The sequence below is a fragment of the Clinocottus analis genome, unplaced genomic scaffold (assembly GCF_023055335.1).
Source record: "Clinocottus analis isolate CAN_PGR_092001 unplaced genomic scaffold, fCliAna1.0.p SCAF_20, whole genome shotgun sequence".
In the NCBI taxonomy this organism is placed as follows: Eukaryota; Metazoa; Chordata; class Actinopteri; order Perciformes; family Cottidae; genus Clinocottus; species Clinocottus analis.
The window spans coordinates 14475323-14490707 of NW_027175932.1; the positions used below are offsets into that span (position 1 = coordinate 14475323).

Sequence of the window (15385 nt, forward strand, 5' to 3'; positions counted from 1 at the left end):
AAAGGTGGTGTAGCCACGACTGCAGTCAAGAGTCTTAAAAAAGTCCAAGTGACCAAGTTAATTCCAAAGTGAAACAAAGGTAATAATGCAGAACTCTAGCCTGAAACCGAAACGTGCAGGGATGCCTCTTTAAATGTGCAAGGCATAGGGATTGTGCAATCAATGTTGATGGTTAATGTGGTTGCATGGAGCAATCCATTCCTCAGTGCGTGTTATGTTTACTGAGAAACCTGAGCTGTGCCAGCACTGTCTACATGTACCAGGATGCGAATCATTGCACCCTGGCCCCATCAATGTAAAAAATAATAAACAGCCATAGCACAGGTCTGAGCTGTGAACTCTTGATGTCTCTATCTCTATGCTCACCTCTCAGTATGGTCGCTTTGCTCCTGGAATGAGGATGTGTATGTTTCCTCTGTTAGCAGGACTCCCAGGTTCCTGAGAAAGTCAGCGTAATGAACCAACTTAAAGGAACTGTTGGGTCGAGAGCTGGAGCTCTCACAAAGCCTGAAAACACAGAGAGAAGGTTTGAGAGAGAGCTAAGAAAAACTTGAGCACCAACTCAGCACGATTCATGTGTTTTTTACTTAAAAATGTAATATCTAATGTTCATATTGTAGCGGAGACCTGCACAGGTCTTGTTTTGCAAACCAGCACCCACACAAAGCTCACAGATTTTCTATGTAAACCCGTAAAACCAGAACAGAAGCACCTCTCCCTCACACCCTAAAATGATGCAACGGGTAAACTTAGGCTCCAACCTGGCGGTGAAGTTACATTTCAATGAAAAACTTGAATTTGAGTGAAAAAGTCAACAAAATGCAAAACTATTCACTTAAAACGGAGCTTGCAGGGCTACATCTCGATATACAAACACAAAATATAGTTCTTTTTTTAATTAGTATTATTATCATTACTGCACTGCATGTGTCTGGACGTGTTTCTCACTTGTTGAAGTGTGATTCGGAGATGGGCGGGCCACAGCAGCTCAAGACCTTCTTTAGTTTTTCCTCTGTGACGTATCCGGTGTCCTGAGGGTCAACCAGCTCCAGAGCTGCCAGCACTGAACTGAGCTGCTCACTCAGCTTGTCCAGCGGTAAATCCATCTTAATAAAGTATACACACACATACACAAATCAAACAGTGTGTTAATGATTAACCCCTTTTTTTCTCTTGATCTAATCTTGTGTTGTCTCACTGTTTGATCTCGTGGAGTATGCTGTGTGTGATACATGTGATATTTGATCTCAGTATGTTGTTAACACACTCACTCTTCTCCGTGAAGCTGATGCCAGAGACAGTTTATCAGCACACTGTGTGTTCTGTCTCTCATCTGATGTTTTCTGCTCCTCCTGGGAAAAAAACACGATGCTCTTTTATGGCCTCACGTGGAATTACAATGCACACATACACACACACACACACCCACACGCACACACACACACACACACACACACACACACACACTAGCACTTGGTTATACAAGCATACAGCAGTGTCTACAGTCTCCTCTGGCACATCCAGAGGCTCGGCAGCATCTACAGGTGGTGGTGTCGTGTTGCCCGTAGGAGCGGAGCCGACACTGAGGTTGAGTTGCTCAATGCCGGCCAAGTGGATGACCCCGGTGTGTTCCGGGTCCAGAGCATTGAGCAGCTCTGTGATCCGTGACCGTCGAGGTCGGGGCCGGGTCCCTCTCGGTCTCTCCAGTGAATATCGCAGGTCACTCCTGGTGATCCAACCTGCTTTCTTCTGGAAAGAAAGGCTCTGTGAGCGTTCTTCTTTTAAATGGTAAAGTATCACAGCATAATGTCAGATGTCCGAGCAGGGAGGGGTATCATTATGGGCAATGTGGGACCCAAGTTATTTCCGACACTTGAGAAGGTATAAAGTTCATCAAGAGAACTCCAAACCGCGGAGCGCTGTTCGCTTGTTCATTCAAAATTGTAGTGTTACGTATCAAAATTGCACCACATTGCAGGACATTACCTGCCCTTGTATTCTCAGCAATACATGCACCAAGTCTAAAGGAGATCTGATGAATGGTTCTCAAGATATGCGATGGACACACAGACAGAAAGTCCTTGCTTCATAGTTAGATTGTCAATCGTGGCCTCAATTGGTTGTACACATGGAAAGTGACTAAAGAAATGTGTGAAGAACTAAAAGAGTATAAAGAACAGAAAAAATGTGTATACTACCCAACAATCATTTTTTCAACAATGGCACATGTACTACTTTCTTAGATTACCTTGCTTATTACATTGTACCTACTAAAGAGATTTTTTTTTAAAAAGCTTCAGCTAAAGAAAAACTTGCCGTATACGGATATTAGAACCTCATCCGTAGCAATGGTCTGCTTAGAAGTAACACACCCGAGAATGCCATAATTGACCAATCACAGCGAAGCTGTATATTAGTATGGTGCTAATGATGGCGCGGCACAACAGCGCCTCTGTCTGATGTGTATGTTACGTTGGGAGAAACACACAAACAATGTGAATCATAGCAATTCTTCCGAGCTCTTGAACACCTCCCCAGAGGTAGTCTAAAAACCATAGTTGGCTTCGAACCTGCCTGAGTGAAAAAGCTCATTATTGGCTGGCGGTGTGAGGACACTCTTGTTTGATCTCCCACCCGCCGAATAGATTATTAAAACAGTTGATGGATAGATTTTTTTCCCTCCCAAGCCATTAAAAGGAGGAGATTTTGGCAGACAGATATGTGTGATTCATATCTGGAAGAGGCTTCACGCACACATACACACACACACACACACACTTCCTCAAACTTGGAAACCGACTGTTGTTTTTGTGAGTGGCGGCAGCAACATCAAACATAACGGTGAATTAATGGGAATATTCAACCCCCTCTCCCTAAAGTTTTAGTCAGACTCCAAAGTTCCATCCAGCTGAAGTAGACTGATTTGGAATTAAAGAGGCAGAACTGGATGCGGAGGCGTGTAGAAGGGGACGGCTGTCAGGCGAACATATGGCTAGTGACTGAGTGGCTAACCGGTGGCCATATGCAATCATCTAATCATGTTTATGGCCATCAAAAAGCTGTGGATGATGATTGGCTCATCTGTAAAGCTGTCTGGCATTTATATTTAAAGCGCACACCTGAGCATGTGCCTTTGTCTCTTAGCAATCTGCTGAGATTAGTCCCCTGTGTCCTGTCTGATCACATTCAAAATCACTCCTGTCTTGTCTGTTACTGCAGGGTTTTTTTTAAAGGCTGTGCAAATAAAGGAAGAGTTTTGAATATGCATTTCAGTGTGTAGGAGAAACATTGAATATATTGTTTGTCCTACCTCTTCCATCAGGTGCAAAATATCTTTCAGTCGAGGGTACTGAAGATCCTGGAGATCGAACTTGTCTTCTTCTTCTTCTTCTTCTTCTTCTTCTTCTTCTTCTTCTTCTTCTTCTTCTGCATGCTCCAAAGCCCTGAGGGAGGAAACAGGTGAAAAGGAAACGAAATAAGACAATATAACAAAGTGTATATCGTTAATTCTATAATTTCAAAGACCAGCAACCTCTGCCTCAAGTTCATTTCAAGTGCAGAACCTTTTGTAAATCAGTGCAACATGAACGTGCATAAGATAGCTCAAATTCAACCGATGGCCAATAGTATACCTTCCAAGTTTGTACAAAAACCTAGAACCTGCAAACCCTACAGGTTTTGTTATTCCAAATACAATTGATCCAAACAAGATAATTGTAACTTCAAGAGCGTTGACAGAAAGAGAGGCAGCATTACTTTGTGCAATTTTGCTTTTCAACAAAAAGTAAGTAGAAAAAAATACAAATATGGAGCCACAGATGGCTGAAAAACAAGACAATATGGTCTGTAATACAGCATACTCAACACAGAAGATAGGAGAACAAGTGACGACCTCTCTATGTGTGTACGTTCCACGTGTGAAAAGGACCAAAGACGTTGTTTTTAACCGACCTGTCAGTGTGATGATTTGTCTCACCCTCTCTCACAAAGTGGCCCAGGAAGTGTTTCCACCTCACCGGCTCCGTTGCTTTCACACCGTAACTGCAAACACACACAAAAATCCATACACATGCATGAAAAATGTATTACACAGAATGGACGATTGCTAGATTTCAATATTTAAAGAGTAGAGGGCAGCGGGTTGAGGCAGAGTTGGTTGGTGGAAAGAGGGAAGAAGAAATAAAGATAAATAAAATATGTATTTTCCTACCAGCTGGTCAGCTTCTGGAAGGAGTGAGGGTTCATGGGAAATATAAAGCTGCTGAGAATGGCCCTGAGGACGTCCTGTTTTACCAGGCCAGAGCGTGTGGTGTCAAAGGCCTGCAGCGCTTGCCACACCGGGGTCGAGTTCAAGCACATCTGATAGGTATAGAACAACAAACTGGTGTAGAAACATTCATATTTTAGAGACAGGCCTTGTTTTTTTCTCCTTAATAAAGACAGGAAGTGAGTCATCTCTGGTTGCCATGGAGAACATCCCGGTGCGGCTTTCGAGAATGCGAGAGCAGAGCCATCCTCAACTCTGCCGCCTTTCCCGTAAATTAGCCGTGATTAACACACTAACTCGGGAACTGATTTTTCTGGGCAAACATTTTAATTAGAAGTGTTCCCTCTGCCGTTTGCATGCTGACGCGCCACTTAGAGCCAATTTAGCCCTCCGTCTTTAAAGAGGATAATGCAGGGAAGAAGAGCCAGATGGTGACACGCAAACAGGGGGATGTAAAATACACAGAGTCTTTCAGACTGTACCTTGTCATAGAAGAGAGTCTGCAGCTTTCTCTGTGGCAGTACTGATGGGGTACTGACACCGGAAAGATATTCTGGTCTTTGTCTCTTCTGTTTGACTGGAGTTGTCCCTCGGCTGGACACTTCTATAAAACACAATCAGTAGAATAACTCTTGCATCTTGTTACAAATACGGCCAAGATAATTTGAGACCAGATTTAATCAAAACATTGGATTTTGGATGTGACTTTGCAATTGTTTTTAACTGTGAAATGGCTAAAAAAGACATCGGTATCCCAGTGCTTGTTCCAGACAACAAATAAATAAAATGTGTATTAATTGCTGTTAAACATTGTACAAATATCCATGGTAAGGATTTTGTCTAAGGATTTTGGTGATCCCCTGACTTTTACCCTAGCACCACCACGAGGTTGATTTTCTGATTAATTGTAGAATATCTTAACTGTTGAATAAATTGTGTTGATAAATGCTCAGACATTCATGTTTCCCCTTAGGCTTATTTGTAATTGGTGATCCCCTGACGTCAGTTACAATTTGAATTAATGTCTGAAACTTTGTATTATTTCCCGTCAGCCTCAGCAACCTTATGCATCAAGATGGTCATAATGGATATATTAGGATCAGTGTCAAAGGAGGTTTAATTTGTGGGTTATATTAATTTGCTGATCTGTATTTGGATGATATACATTGTTCAATAGATCAAATTATTTGGAAAAAGTGTTCCCTGTGCTAATGTTGTGATAACATATGTTACATTAGTATTAGCATTTACCTAAAAGTCAAACTTTTTTTTGAAATGTTGACGTTTGTCAAACAATTGATTGGGTTTAGGTTTAACGAAAGTAATTGACTAAGTTTAGAAAAACATCATGTTATAATTATAACGTAACAACCATATCGTATACCATAACAACTGCATCGTAACAACGTAACTACAATAAATAGATAACAACCACTCTGAGCAAACTTTCAAGCTAACAACGTTAAGTAGCAAGCGTAAAGTCAACGCTTACTTTTGGTTTTACTTGTGACATGAACATGGCTGAAATTCCTGGTCGACCTGTCCGTTCTTAGTGGACATTGTTTCTCTTTATATATCATGTAACTTTTAACAACGGCTGTTCCATATACTACAGCACTTGCTCTGCCCAAATGCAAAAAAGTCCACAATAAAATGTTTGTAAGTCTAGATTGAACATGTAACATAGTTTTCTAGAATGAACAATGACACCCTTCATTCCTGGCAACCGCTCTGCATAAGCAAGTACAGCCTCAGAGCAGCTAGCATGGCTAAAGACTCATCAAAGTCCTGTTAGCAACCTGGTTTGCCTGCTATCTCTCGATCATATTCTCAGAATCAGATTTTTAATCATTGTTCTTCAAATCTTTATTAAACTTTTTTTTATTAGTTGGAATGCTACAAGCATGCTACAAGCATTCCAACTATTGTTCTTCAAATCTTTATTAAACTGTTTCTTCTTCTATTTCTTCCATCTGTATTTTGGACCGTAACTACTACTTCATATTTTCAGCTCCAGAAAAAAGTTCAATTATTCAAATATTCAGCTACTTAAGGACATGATGGCTATGACTTTTCATATTTCTGACTTTTCAAATTTCCAAATTATTAAGCTTTTTATGATTTTTTTTATAATGGGACCCAATGGGGAAATCTTCAAATCATCTTCAACTTCAAACGTTTACAGGTTCTTCAAATGTTTAGCTAGAGACACCATTTGACATTTTAAATGTTGACAAAACCTTCAGCTATTAATCTACGCTTTTACATTTTTCATATTTTCTCAAATTTTAAAATTATTAAGCTTTTTATCAAAATAAAAATGAATGGTTCCAATGAAGAACATCTTCAAATCCGCTTTCAACTCTTCAACTTCAAAAGATAAATGCTCTGTCATGCCTTCAGCTAGAGACACCATTTCACCTTCAAAATGTTGACAAAACGTTCAGCTATTACTGTATTACTCAGCTTTTTTTGATATGTTTTATAGTGTTTTAACTGTCTGCTTTTTCGTTTTATGTTTTTTCCGCATCTTTTCTGCCTTTATCATTATCGTGTGTTGGGCAGCTCAGAGCGAGTGACGACATACTCAGAGCGAGGACACCTGGCGATACAGATATTTTAAACTTGCTCTGTACTCCAAACCGTATAGTCTTTGGGCATAATTTATAGCTCAAAACGTGGGAAATCTTGTCTTCTGCCGTAAACTGCCGTCAATAGGAATCCAACAGTTTCAGACGTGTTGAAGTCCGACTGAATGTGAGAGCAAGTCCGTCCCCAGCAGCAGCCCTTTGGTCTGTGCATCTGCAGGCTGCAGGCACATGAACGGCCGCACACGCAAACGGGTGCGCACGTGCACGCGCGTGCACGCGCGTCCACGCGCGTGAACGGTCGCGTACGTGAACGTATGTGAACGGCCGTGCACGCGCGTGAACGGCAGCACACGTGAACAGCAGCACACGTGAACGCCCACTAACGTGAAACAATAGCGCGTGTAAACGCACGCCAACGGTGCGCACGTCTTAACGGCCGCAGATGGTTTTGTAGACACTCTGCAACCCAATAATATCACATGTCTCACCAACTGTGCTTGTGGATCAATGGTTTGCAATTCTGTCTCAGAAGCAAAGGATCAGTGGTTCAAACCCCACTTATGGCTGACTTTAATTTTTTTAAAAACAACTTTTTTTTTTCTTCTGTTGGACTGGACACCGTGCTGGGCCTTACCGTGTGTTTGACACCCCTGATTTAGATGATGCAGTTTTCCTTTCAACTTTTCCAATTCTACATTTAAACAACAAGGATTTTCAACAGTTCAATTAAATGATTTTGAACTGTAACATTTTTCAGCAGGTATTTTGCCTTTTCTATATTTTCAGTAATTATTTGCTATTTATTTATATATTCATCTATTCCGCTATTTTCAGCTATATTAATATATTCAGCTATGTTCAAATATATTCAGCTATTCTTTCATTTTCAAATATATTTAGCAAATTCAAGCTATATTCCACTATGTCCAGGTATATTCAGCTATTTCTTTCAAATATTTCAGCTATAAGCTTCAGCTTTTTGCATTCCAACGCATTTTCTGCAAGAAATGCTCTTTCTAGTTTGTAACCATACCTAACTTAGTGCGGACTGAAGCAATCTTGAAGTAATGGCTGTCACCGAAGCCTAGCTTGTCCAGGAACAGTTGGTAGGAAATGGTGGACGTGTTATTGGGACTGTAGTGATTCCAGAGCCTGGAAAAAAGCAAGCAGAAGCTGGACGTTCATGTTTAAATAAACGGTACAGTTCCACAGGTGACCTTTCAAGTCAATGACGAGATGACAAAAGAGGTCAGGCTTAACGTTTGGCTTTATCTATTTAACATGCAGACGGAGCACGTGCGTGTGTGTGTGTGTGTGTGTGTGTGTGTGTGTGTGTGTGTGTGTGTGTGTGTGTGTGTGTGTGTGTGTGTGTGCGTGCATGTCAATGATATAGAGAGAGCTCTGCACGCTCAAACCAATTAATGCCATTGAAAATTAACCTGTCACACACAATCCTCTAGAGTCACGTCAAAAAAAAGTTGAGTGGCGTTTCTGGAGTGGATTTGACTGCAGGGCCCGAAGTTTTAAAAGTCAATTAGCTCCCTCTCATCCTGAGACAAAGGCTGACCACAAAGTTAGTGCTAGTGATGTCGTCCTAGCAGACAAACGACTCTTCACCTCAGGGGAATACTGGGAACAGTCGAGGCCGTGCTGGTTGGATGACAACGTGTGTGTGTAATACATTGCAGTGTGCACACACGTTAAAAAAGGTGATTTCAATTTGATTATGTGTACACTTTTGTAAGTCAGTATGTGTTCAGAAACTCGGCTGTGGAGCTCAATAAAATGTATGTGTGAGAGCAGATGTGCACATGAAAACAGTTTAGTGAAAGGGACATTAATAAACAGTTATTTTATAGTAAAGCAAATCCAAAAGCTTAAATGATTCATTTGAGTCTTCACCTGAGTCTTGGACTGTTACTTTGTGTATTTTATTTATTTTTTGTCCTAGGATTGAATTAATCAGAACAAACGGTAAATCAACGTCAATATCAATAGTTCGACATTTTGTATATATATATATATATATATATATATATACACATATACACATATACACATATATATGTATATTTCTTGTTGAGTGTTCCAAAAGATGAGAAGATCAATGCAGTAAATACAAAGCGACAGCTTCATATTTAGCAGCTTAGCTTAGCTTAGCATAAAGACTGGAGGCAGGGAGATAGAGAGTCTGGATATTGTTGTGATGTTGCAAAGCAAAAAAGTACATAACATTCATCTAGTCATTTTGTAAATGGTAAATGGACCTGTACTTGTGAAGCGCTTTTCTAGTCTTCTGACCACTCAAAGCGCTTGATTACATGATATCATTCACCCATTCACACACTGATGGGAGGAGTCACCATGCAAGGTGTTACATCAATATTATTAACCATTCATACACATACATACACCGTAGGCGCAGCTACAGGAGAAATATTCGGGTTAAGTGTCTTGCTCAAGGACACATCGAAAGTCAAGACCGCTTTAGATTGGTGGTAGTGACGAGAAGTCATGTGACTGTGGTGTAGTTTGTTTATACCACAGCGTTAGCTTTTTACTTTTAGTAATTGCATTCATGCTTCAGAAATCCTAAATGTTGTGTTTATTTGTGAAAAACATCATGTGTAATTAACGTAAATGTTGCAATAATCCAATGAATAAAATTCCAATGGATGTTTGTCTTGGGAACCCGTGCGATGCTAACTTCCTGGTTGGCCTTCAAAAACCTGATGACTACCTGAATGTTGGGCCCACCTCATTGAGCAGTCTCAGTGTGTGGTGTGTATGGGCCTTTTCGTACAGCTGCACAGATTCAACGTGTGATCTGTCGTGTCAGACTGTGTTAGGCACAACCCCCCGCTGTCACCCCCACCTCTGAAACTCCTTGTCTGTCAGCTGGATGCAGTAGCTGTCCAGGATGCGGCGGAACTCGCGTCGCTGGATGTGTCCTTCTCGATTGCAGTCAAACAGGCTGAACACTCTGATCATGGTCCTCAGGTTGCCTCCAATCTGCAGGGGGTTCACACACATGTGATTGACAGCAACGGCAACACTCACGCCTGAGCGGGCTCCTGTGAACTCGTGAACCCGAGCAAACTCTCCAGATTTCATCTTGCTCGCCTTGATCTATGTGGGCGGTTTTGTTGTTTTTTTTACAAATTTTAGCTTGCAAAGTTTAAATTTTATCCATAATGATTCGTGGGCAGTGAAGAGCTGTTCCTATTGGCACAATTTTTAATCTGGTCTGGTGAAAATAGATTACAAAAGTATGTCATGATACAATTCACGTGACAACTTGACAGCTCATTAATTGCTGTACTAATGAGAGTAATGAATGAGTCCAAAAAAACAAGGCCAAAAAATGCTAGAAATCTTTTGTGTTGAAATATCATGTCACACAACAAATTCCATGAAAACCAGTATGAATGAAACCTGGGTACTTCATCTTCTTAGGGTGGGGAGCCTCGATGTCAGCCATTTGATATCAAAGCCTTTTTTATTATATTTAGGGTGCTTTGGAGTTTTTCCTAGTTTGCCGTACATAGAGCCTTTAAGAATAGAATATGTTCATATCAATCAAAGAAGACATATGAACGTCGACATAATTAACTTATCTGTGTGGGAAAAAAAATGACATTTTGTTTTGTGAAACGTGTCAAAATGAGTGAGAACAAATTAAATCTTAATCACAGCCAGCATTTTGCAGATTTGGTGAACCGGTCTCAGGAACACAACAAACACTGATTTCTGGTGCTTTGTACATCCAACCACTCATCAACATCTCCTTCTCTTGACTTCTGTTCTGGATGAGAATACAAAACTTTGTGGACTGACTTAGCCATTAAAAAAATCACAATATTGGCTCTTCAAAGTAATCAGAGTCCTTTAACAAAAACAGTAATTTTACCTCATGGAACACGGAAGTTTTTGGTCTGCCGCTGCCTCGATTTGTTAGTTAGTTGTTATTGCGTGGCTTTTGCTGAATCCAAATGAACCCTTTAAAACACCAAAGTCACACAATAACACAAACTAACCGATCGAGGCAGCTGTAGACCAATGAATCCCATGTACCTTGAGGTCAATGCTCTTTGCCAAAAGAGCCTGAAAAAAGCATAAATAACGGCTTCAGTTCGCCATCAGGGAAGGGCTTTCTAAAGGCAAGGTGAGAATATTTTGAACATACTGTATACTTTTATTGATATAGATATTGGTATTCCTTGCTGTTTTGTGGCAATGTGGCAGTGGATGCAAGTCATGAGCTGAAGAGCCATCCAAAATTTGCATAACTCCTGGGGGATCTAGGAGTATTCATATAGCAAAACTATGAAATAAAAACTCTTTCTACCCAATGAGCAGTCCAAGATCAGAGCTGAGGAGCACTCGGGAGCATCGAGCACAAAGAGATTCTATGTATATGTATTTTGGACCACCCTCCGTCTCTGGGAAGGTAGCTGGTTGATGATGGTTTGGATGAGGTTGACATTGTTGGAGCCCATGTTGCAATCGCTCTCAAGGCGTGTGGCCCCAGCCAAGTCCGACACCGTCCCCGCCTTCCACATGTCCCCGCCACACACCAACTCACTCCGTATAGTTTCAAGGGCCGCCAAGCTAACCGCAGAGGAACAAGAGCAGCGATACTAAATATACCCCTGGTGACTCTTGGGTAATCAGAGTCTTCCGTCGCCCAGAGAAGTCTCTGTCTAATTGCACTCTGATTAGACGAGCTGCCAGATTAGACAAGTCTCTCAGTTAAAAAAGAAAAAAAAAAGGCGTGAAGGGAGCCTCCCTCATGGGCACGTTACTCTGACATTGTCTCTACCAAGACCTGAAATAGAGCAGACGGGATAAAGTCGAGCAGAAACACACAAGATGCTGACCTCTGAAATGATTTACTTTATCCTACAATTCAGCCGTGTTTCCGTAATTCCTAAAGGCTACGTCTTTAGATCTCCTTTGAATCTTTGGTGTTTTGTTTGATATTTTATTAAATCTTCTTGCACAGCACTAAAACTTTGAAAATTTCCACTTTGTGTAATCTTAAGAACTTCAGCTCCCATTCAAGCTTCCTTACAAGCATAACAATTAGCCCCCGCATTTACACCACCTTTCATTCTGCTGAAGTCAGGGTGGGGTGAGGTGGGCGGGGGGGGAGGGAGGGTTAGGGAGAGAAGAGGCGCTCCACCGCAGCCAGTGTGTTTTAAAATAAGATCAAATGAAAGTGAATTTATTAAAGACAGATATAAATATGATCTCCCCCAACCCCCTCCTTCTCCAACTTAGAGGATTCTGTGCTAATTAGAAATGTGTTAAAATCACAAAGGAGGGAGCGAAGAGATCATACGGTATTAATGAACAGAGACAGAGGGATATCATCCAATCTCCATCTCTATCTCCATCTCATCTCTCCCTCTGCACACACCCCCCTCCTTTTATCTGTCTTTGTTTCCTCCACTTCTCAATTCCCTCCCAAACTTTGTTTCCCTTTCTTCCCCCCTTTGTCTCTCAGCCCGTGCCTCCCTCTGCCTTTTCTCTCCCGCAAATTCCTTGATAATCTATTTTTTTATCTCCAATTTCCCCCCCACCCACTTTCTTTTTCTCCTCCGCCCCCCTCCCCCTTCTTTCCCCCTGTCCTTCTCAGTGCCAGCGCTCCATTAGGCAGCTGTGTTCTGGTTGGCGTGGTTGGAGGCCTGGCGCTGTGCCGCTCTCGGAGTGTCTCAGCAGCCATCGCCCGTCCGTCTGCCCATCCAGCCCCATGGTCCTTAATTAATGAAAGCTCTGTTGTTTTTGTTTACCGGCCTGTTATATGCTAATCCAGCAAGCCCCATCCTCCATGTCTGCCTGTTACCCTCTCAGCTGATTAGTATTGAACAGTCGTGAGTGACCCAAAGTCGTGTCTGACAGCCATCTGATTCCACTGTGTATTTGGTCCCACGTTTAAAGGGTCAGTCCACGAAAGAACGAAAGAACACATGTTCTCACTCACCTCTCGTGCTATTCAGACAATTTTGGTTTTAATTCTATTTTTACTATCTGTCGCTTCAAGGTTTGATGAGTAAAAGTGTCAATCGCTATGCGTAAAATACTATTCAGCTGTTTAAAATACTTGAAAATACTTTTCAGATTCTGGGTCAGTTTTGGATGAATTCTACGGGGGAGTTCCTCATTGCAACAACTAAACATTCTGACCTTAAAAGCACCTCTGACTGTCAAATTGTCACAATGTCCCATCAACCCTGAGGATCATTAAATTATCCATGATATTCCTGAGTTCGCGTTGATGAACACTGAGTGCATCACTGAAAGGAAACTTTGAAATCTGAATGTACAGCAGGAGAAACCAAAAAGCTCTTTCATAATATATAGGACTGACAGTGCTGAAGGGAAGTGGGTCTGACAGCGTCTGACAAACAATGCAAATTACATCTACCCTCATCTATCCTACAGCTCTGAGATCAGCTGGTTTTGCTAATGTAATGATTAGTGGTCAGAATGTGTTTGTATTTGCATGTTAAAATGCAGGCTGTTGTCAGTCACATTTTAATTCAAGTTGATGAATTAGCTTCCAGAACAACAAGGTAAAAATCTGCTAGTTTAGTTTAGTCAGGTCATTTGATCTCCTGGACGTAAACCCAGTCTGAACTTGGGGTCGGACTCAAACAAACAACTTCTGTTTTATTTAAACCGAATGAAAAGAAGCCCCAAATTAAAAAAACACATGAATATGAACTAGCCTAGATCTAGTTATGGGATTAGACGATAATGAATTCTCAGACAACGTAAATTTAATTGAACAAAATGTGACAGTTTCAGATCTCTAAACTGGTTTGCTTAATCCAGCCGATCCCGTTCAAATACGGGAAATCGTCTGTTAATTTGCTGAGCATGTAACCTTCTCACTAAGGTGTAATTAGAGTAATAATTAATGACCCCTTACCACCTCACCTGCATGTTAGTATAAGCAGAGGCTGCTTAGCTTGGCAGTGTCTATGGAAGGTAAAACACTTTTGTTTTGCCTTTAAAGACACAAAAAGTTTGAAACCTGCTGGATGCCATATAAAACTCATGAAAGAAGAAACCTGGTTGCTCAGGTCTAGGTTCAGCAACGACCAGGTTCAGCAATGAACAGGTTATTCCATCAATGGATTTTTTACTTCCCTGATGGCATGGGCATATTCCAAGATGACAATGTCAGGATTCATCGGGCTCAAATGGTGAAAGAGTGGTTCAGGGAGCTTGAGACATTATTTTCACACATGGGTTAGCCACCACAGTCCAGACCTTAACCCCATTGAGAATCTTTGGGATGTGCTGGAGAAGCTTTGCACAGCGTTCAGACTCTACCATCATCACTACAAGATCTTTGTGAGAAATTAATGCAACATGGATGGAAATACATCTTGTGACATTGCAAAAGCATATCCAAACAATATCACAGCGAATTCGTGCCCTAATCGAAGCTAAAGGCAGTCCAACAAAATATTAGTGTGTTGGACCTTTTTTTTGGTGGTGACTTTTTCTTTGGCCAGGCAGTGTATATGGAGGCCTAATCCTCACATGTCAGCGCAGCCGTCCCTTAGATTTAAGTATTTTGAAAATATGTGTCGTAAAACTCTGACTTCATTTAGTGTCACACCTTTCTGTATTTTTAGTCAAACTGTGCCGACTTGTAAACAGCGTGTAACGACACGGCTTTAAAAAGACACTTAACTCTCCCCTCTCTGTCAGCCGGAGCCTCCGCCTGTGCTCGTTCTAACCTTTCCTGTCACTATGAATTATGGGAGGGAGACGAGCAGAGGGACAGGACGGCCCCTCTGAAGAGGAAGGATGAAAGAGGGAGATATACGCAGAGTTGGAGGGAAATGAAGGGAGACAGTCGGATCACAAACAGGACAAGGAGTGACAGAGGAGAAGAGAGGGATCAGACAGCAATCATAGGAGAGCGCGGAGATGAACTTTCTTTTTGTCCGTCAATTAGAGGGCTAATTTCTCTTTGGTCGGGCTCCAGAGTGCCAGAGACAGGCAGCAGGCTCAGAGGGATGATAAGGGGCTCTTGGAACCGTTTTGTAGCTGTCGCTCACTATCCAAACATTAGTATTACAAACACTCCACACAACCTAAACAACAAGGAGGCTCTACAAGAGGGCTTCCCGGGAACACTGGGCTCTTGAAATAGATGCAGATTAGAAGCACAGGCCCACATTTGATGAAGATGTACTCCTGGGCATCCCCATATGGGAAGCTTCCTGCTGTTGTGTTGGTGTATTCAGGAACTGATAATGAGAGCGAGGACTATTTGTTGAAAATTGAAATTTACAAAGCAACCAACTGTCACGGTTTCGCCGCAATCACGCCACATAACCAATTTCTCAAGGCAAAAAAAATTCTGTGGCGCGTTCGTTCCTTTTTAAACTCCCCGACAATAGATGGCGCTAAGGAGCGCATCTGTAAACCTATTCGCTGCATAGACATCCTATTTACCCCAAACAGACACAGTCGCTGGAGAAACTCAGGAGGAGCAGAGAGA

At 41.6% G+C, this 15385-nt stretch overlaps 1 protein-coding gene across 1 annotated transcript in view; it reads right to left on the reverse strand.

Moving 5' to 3' along the window:
* The window catches only part of efcab6 (EF-hand calcium binding domain 6), a 51070-nt gene that overhangs the window by 18424 nt on the left and 17261 nt on the right, over window positions 1–15385 (reverse strand). Inside the window, exons 5-13 of the mRNA XM_068586206.1 lie at window positions 9734–9870; window positions 7892–8010; window positions 4750–4871; window positions 4211–4359; window positions 3952–4041; window positions 3311–3443; window positions 1492–1749; window positions 949–1073; window positions 367–507 (exon numbers count right to left, since the gene is read on the reverse strand). Of these exons, the coding sequence (XP_068442307.1) occupies window positions 367–507; window positions 949–1073; window positions 1492–1749; window positions 3311–3443; window positions 3952–4041; window positions 4211–4359; window positions 4750–4871; window positions 7892–8010; window positions 9734–9870 (1274 nt within the window). The remainder of the gene's footprint in view (window positions 1–366; window positions 508–948; window positions 1074–1491; window positions 1750–3310; window positions 3444–3951; window positions 4042–4210; window positions 4360–4749; window positions 4872–7891; window positions 8011–9733; window positions 9871–15385) is intronic.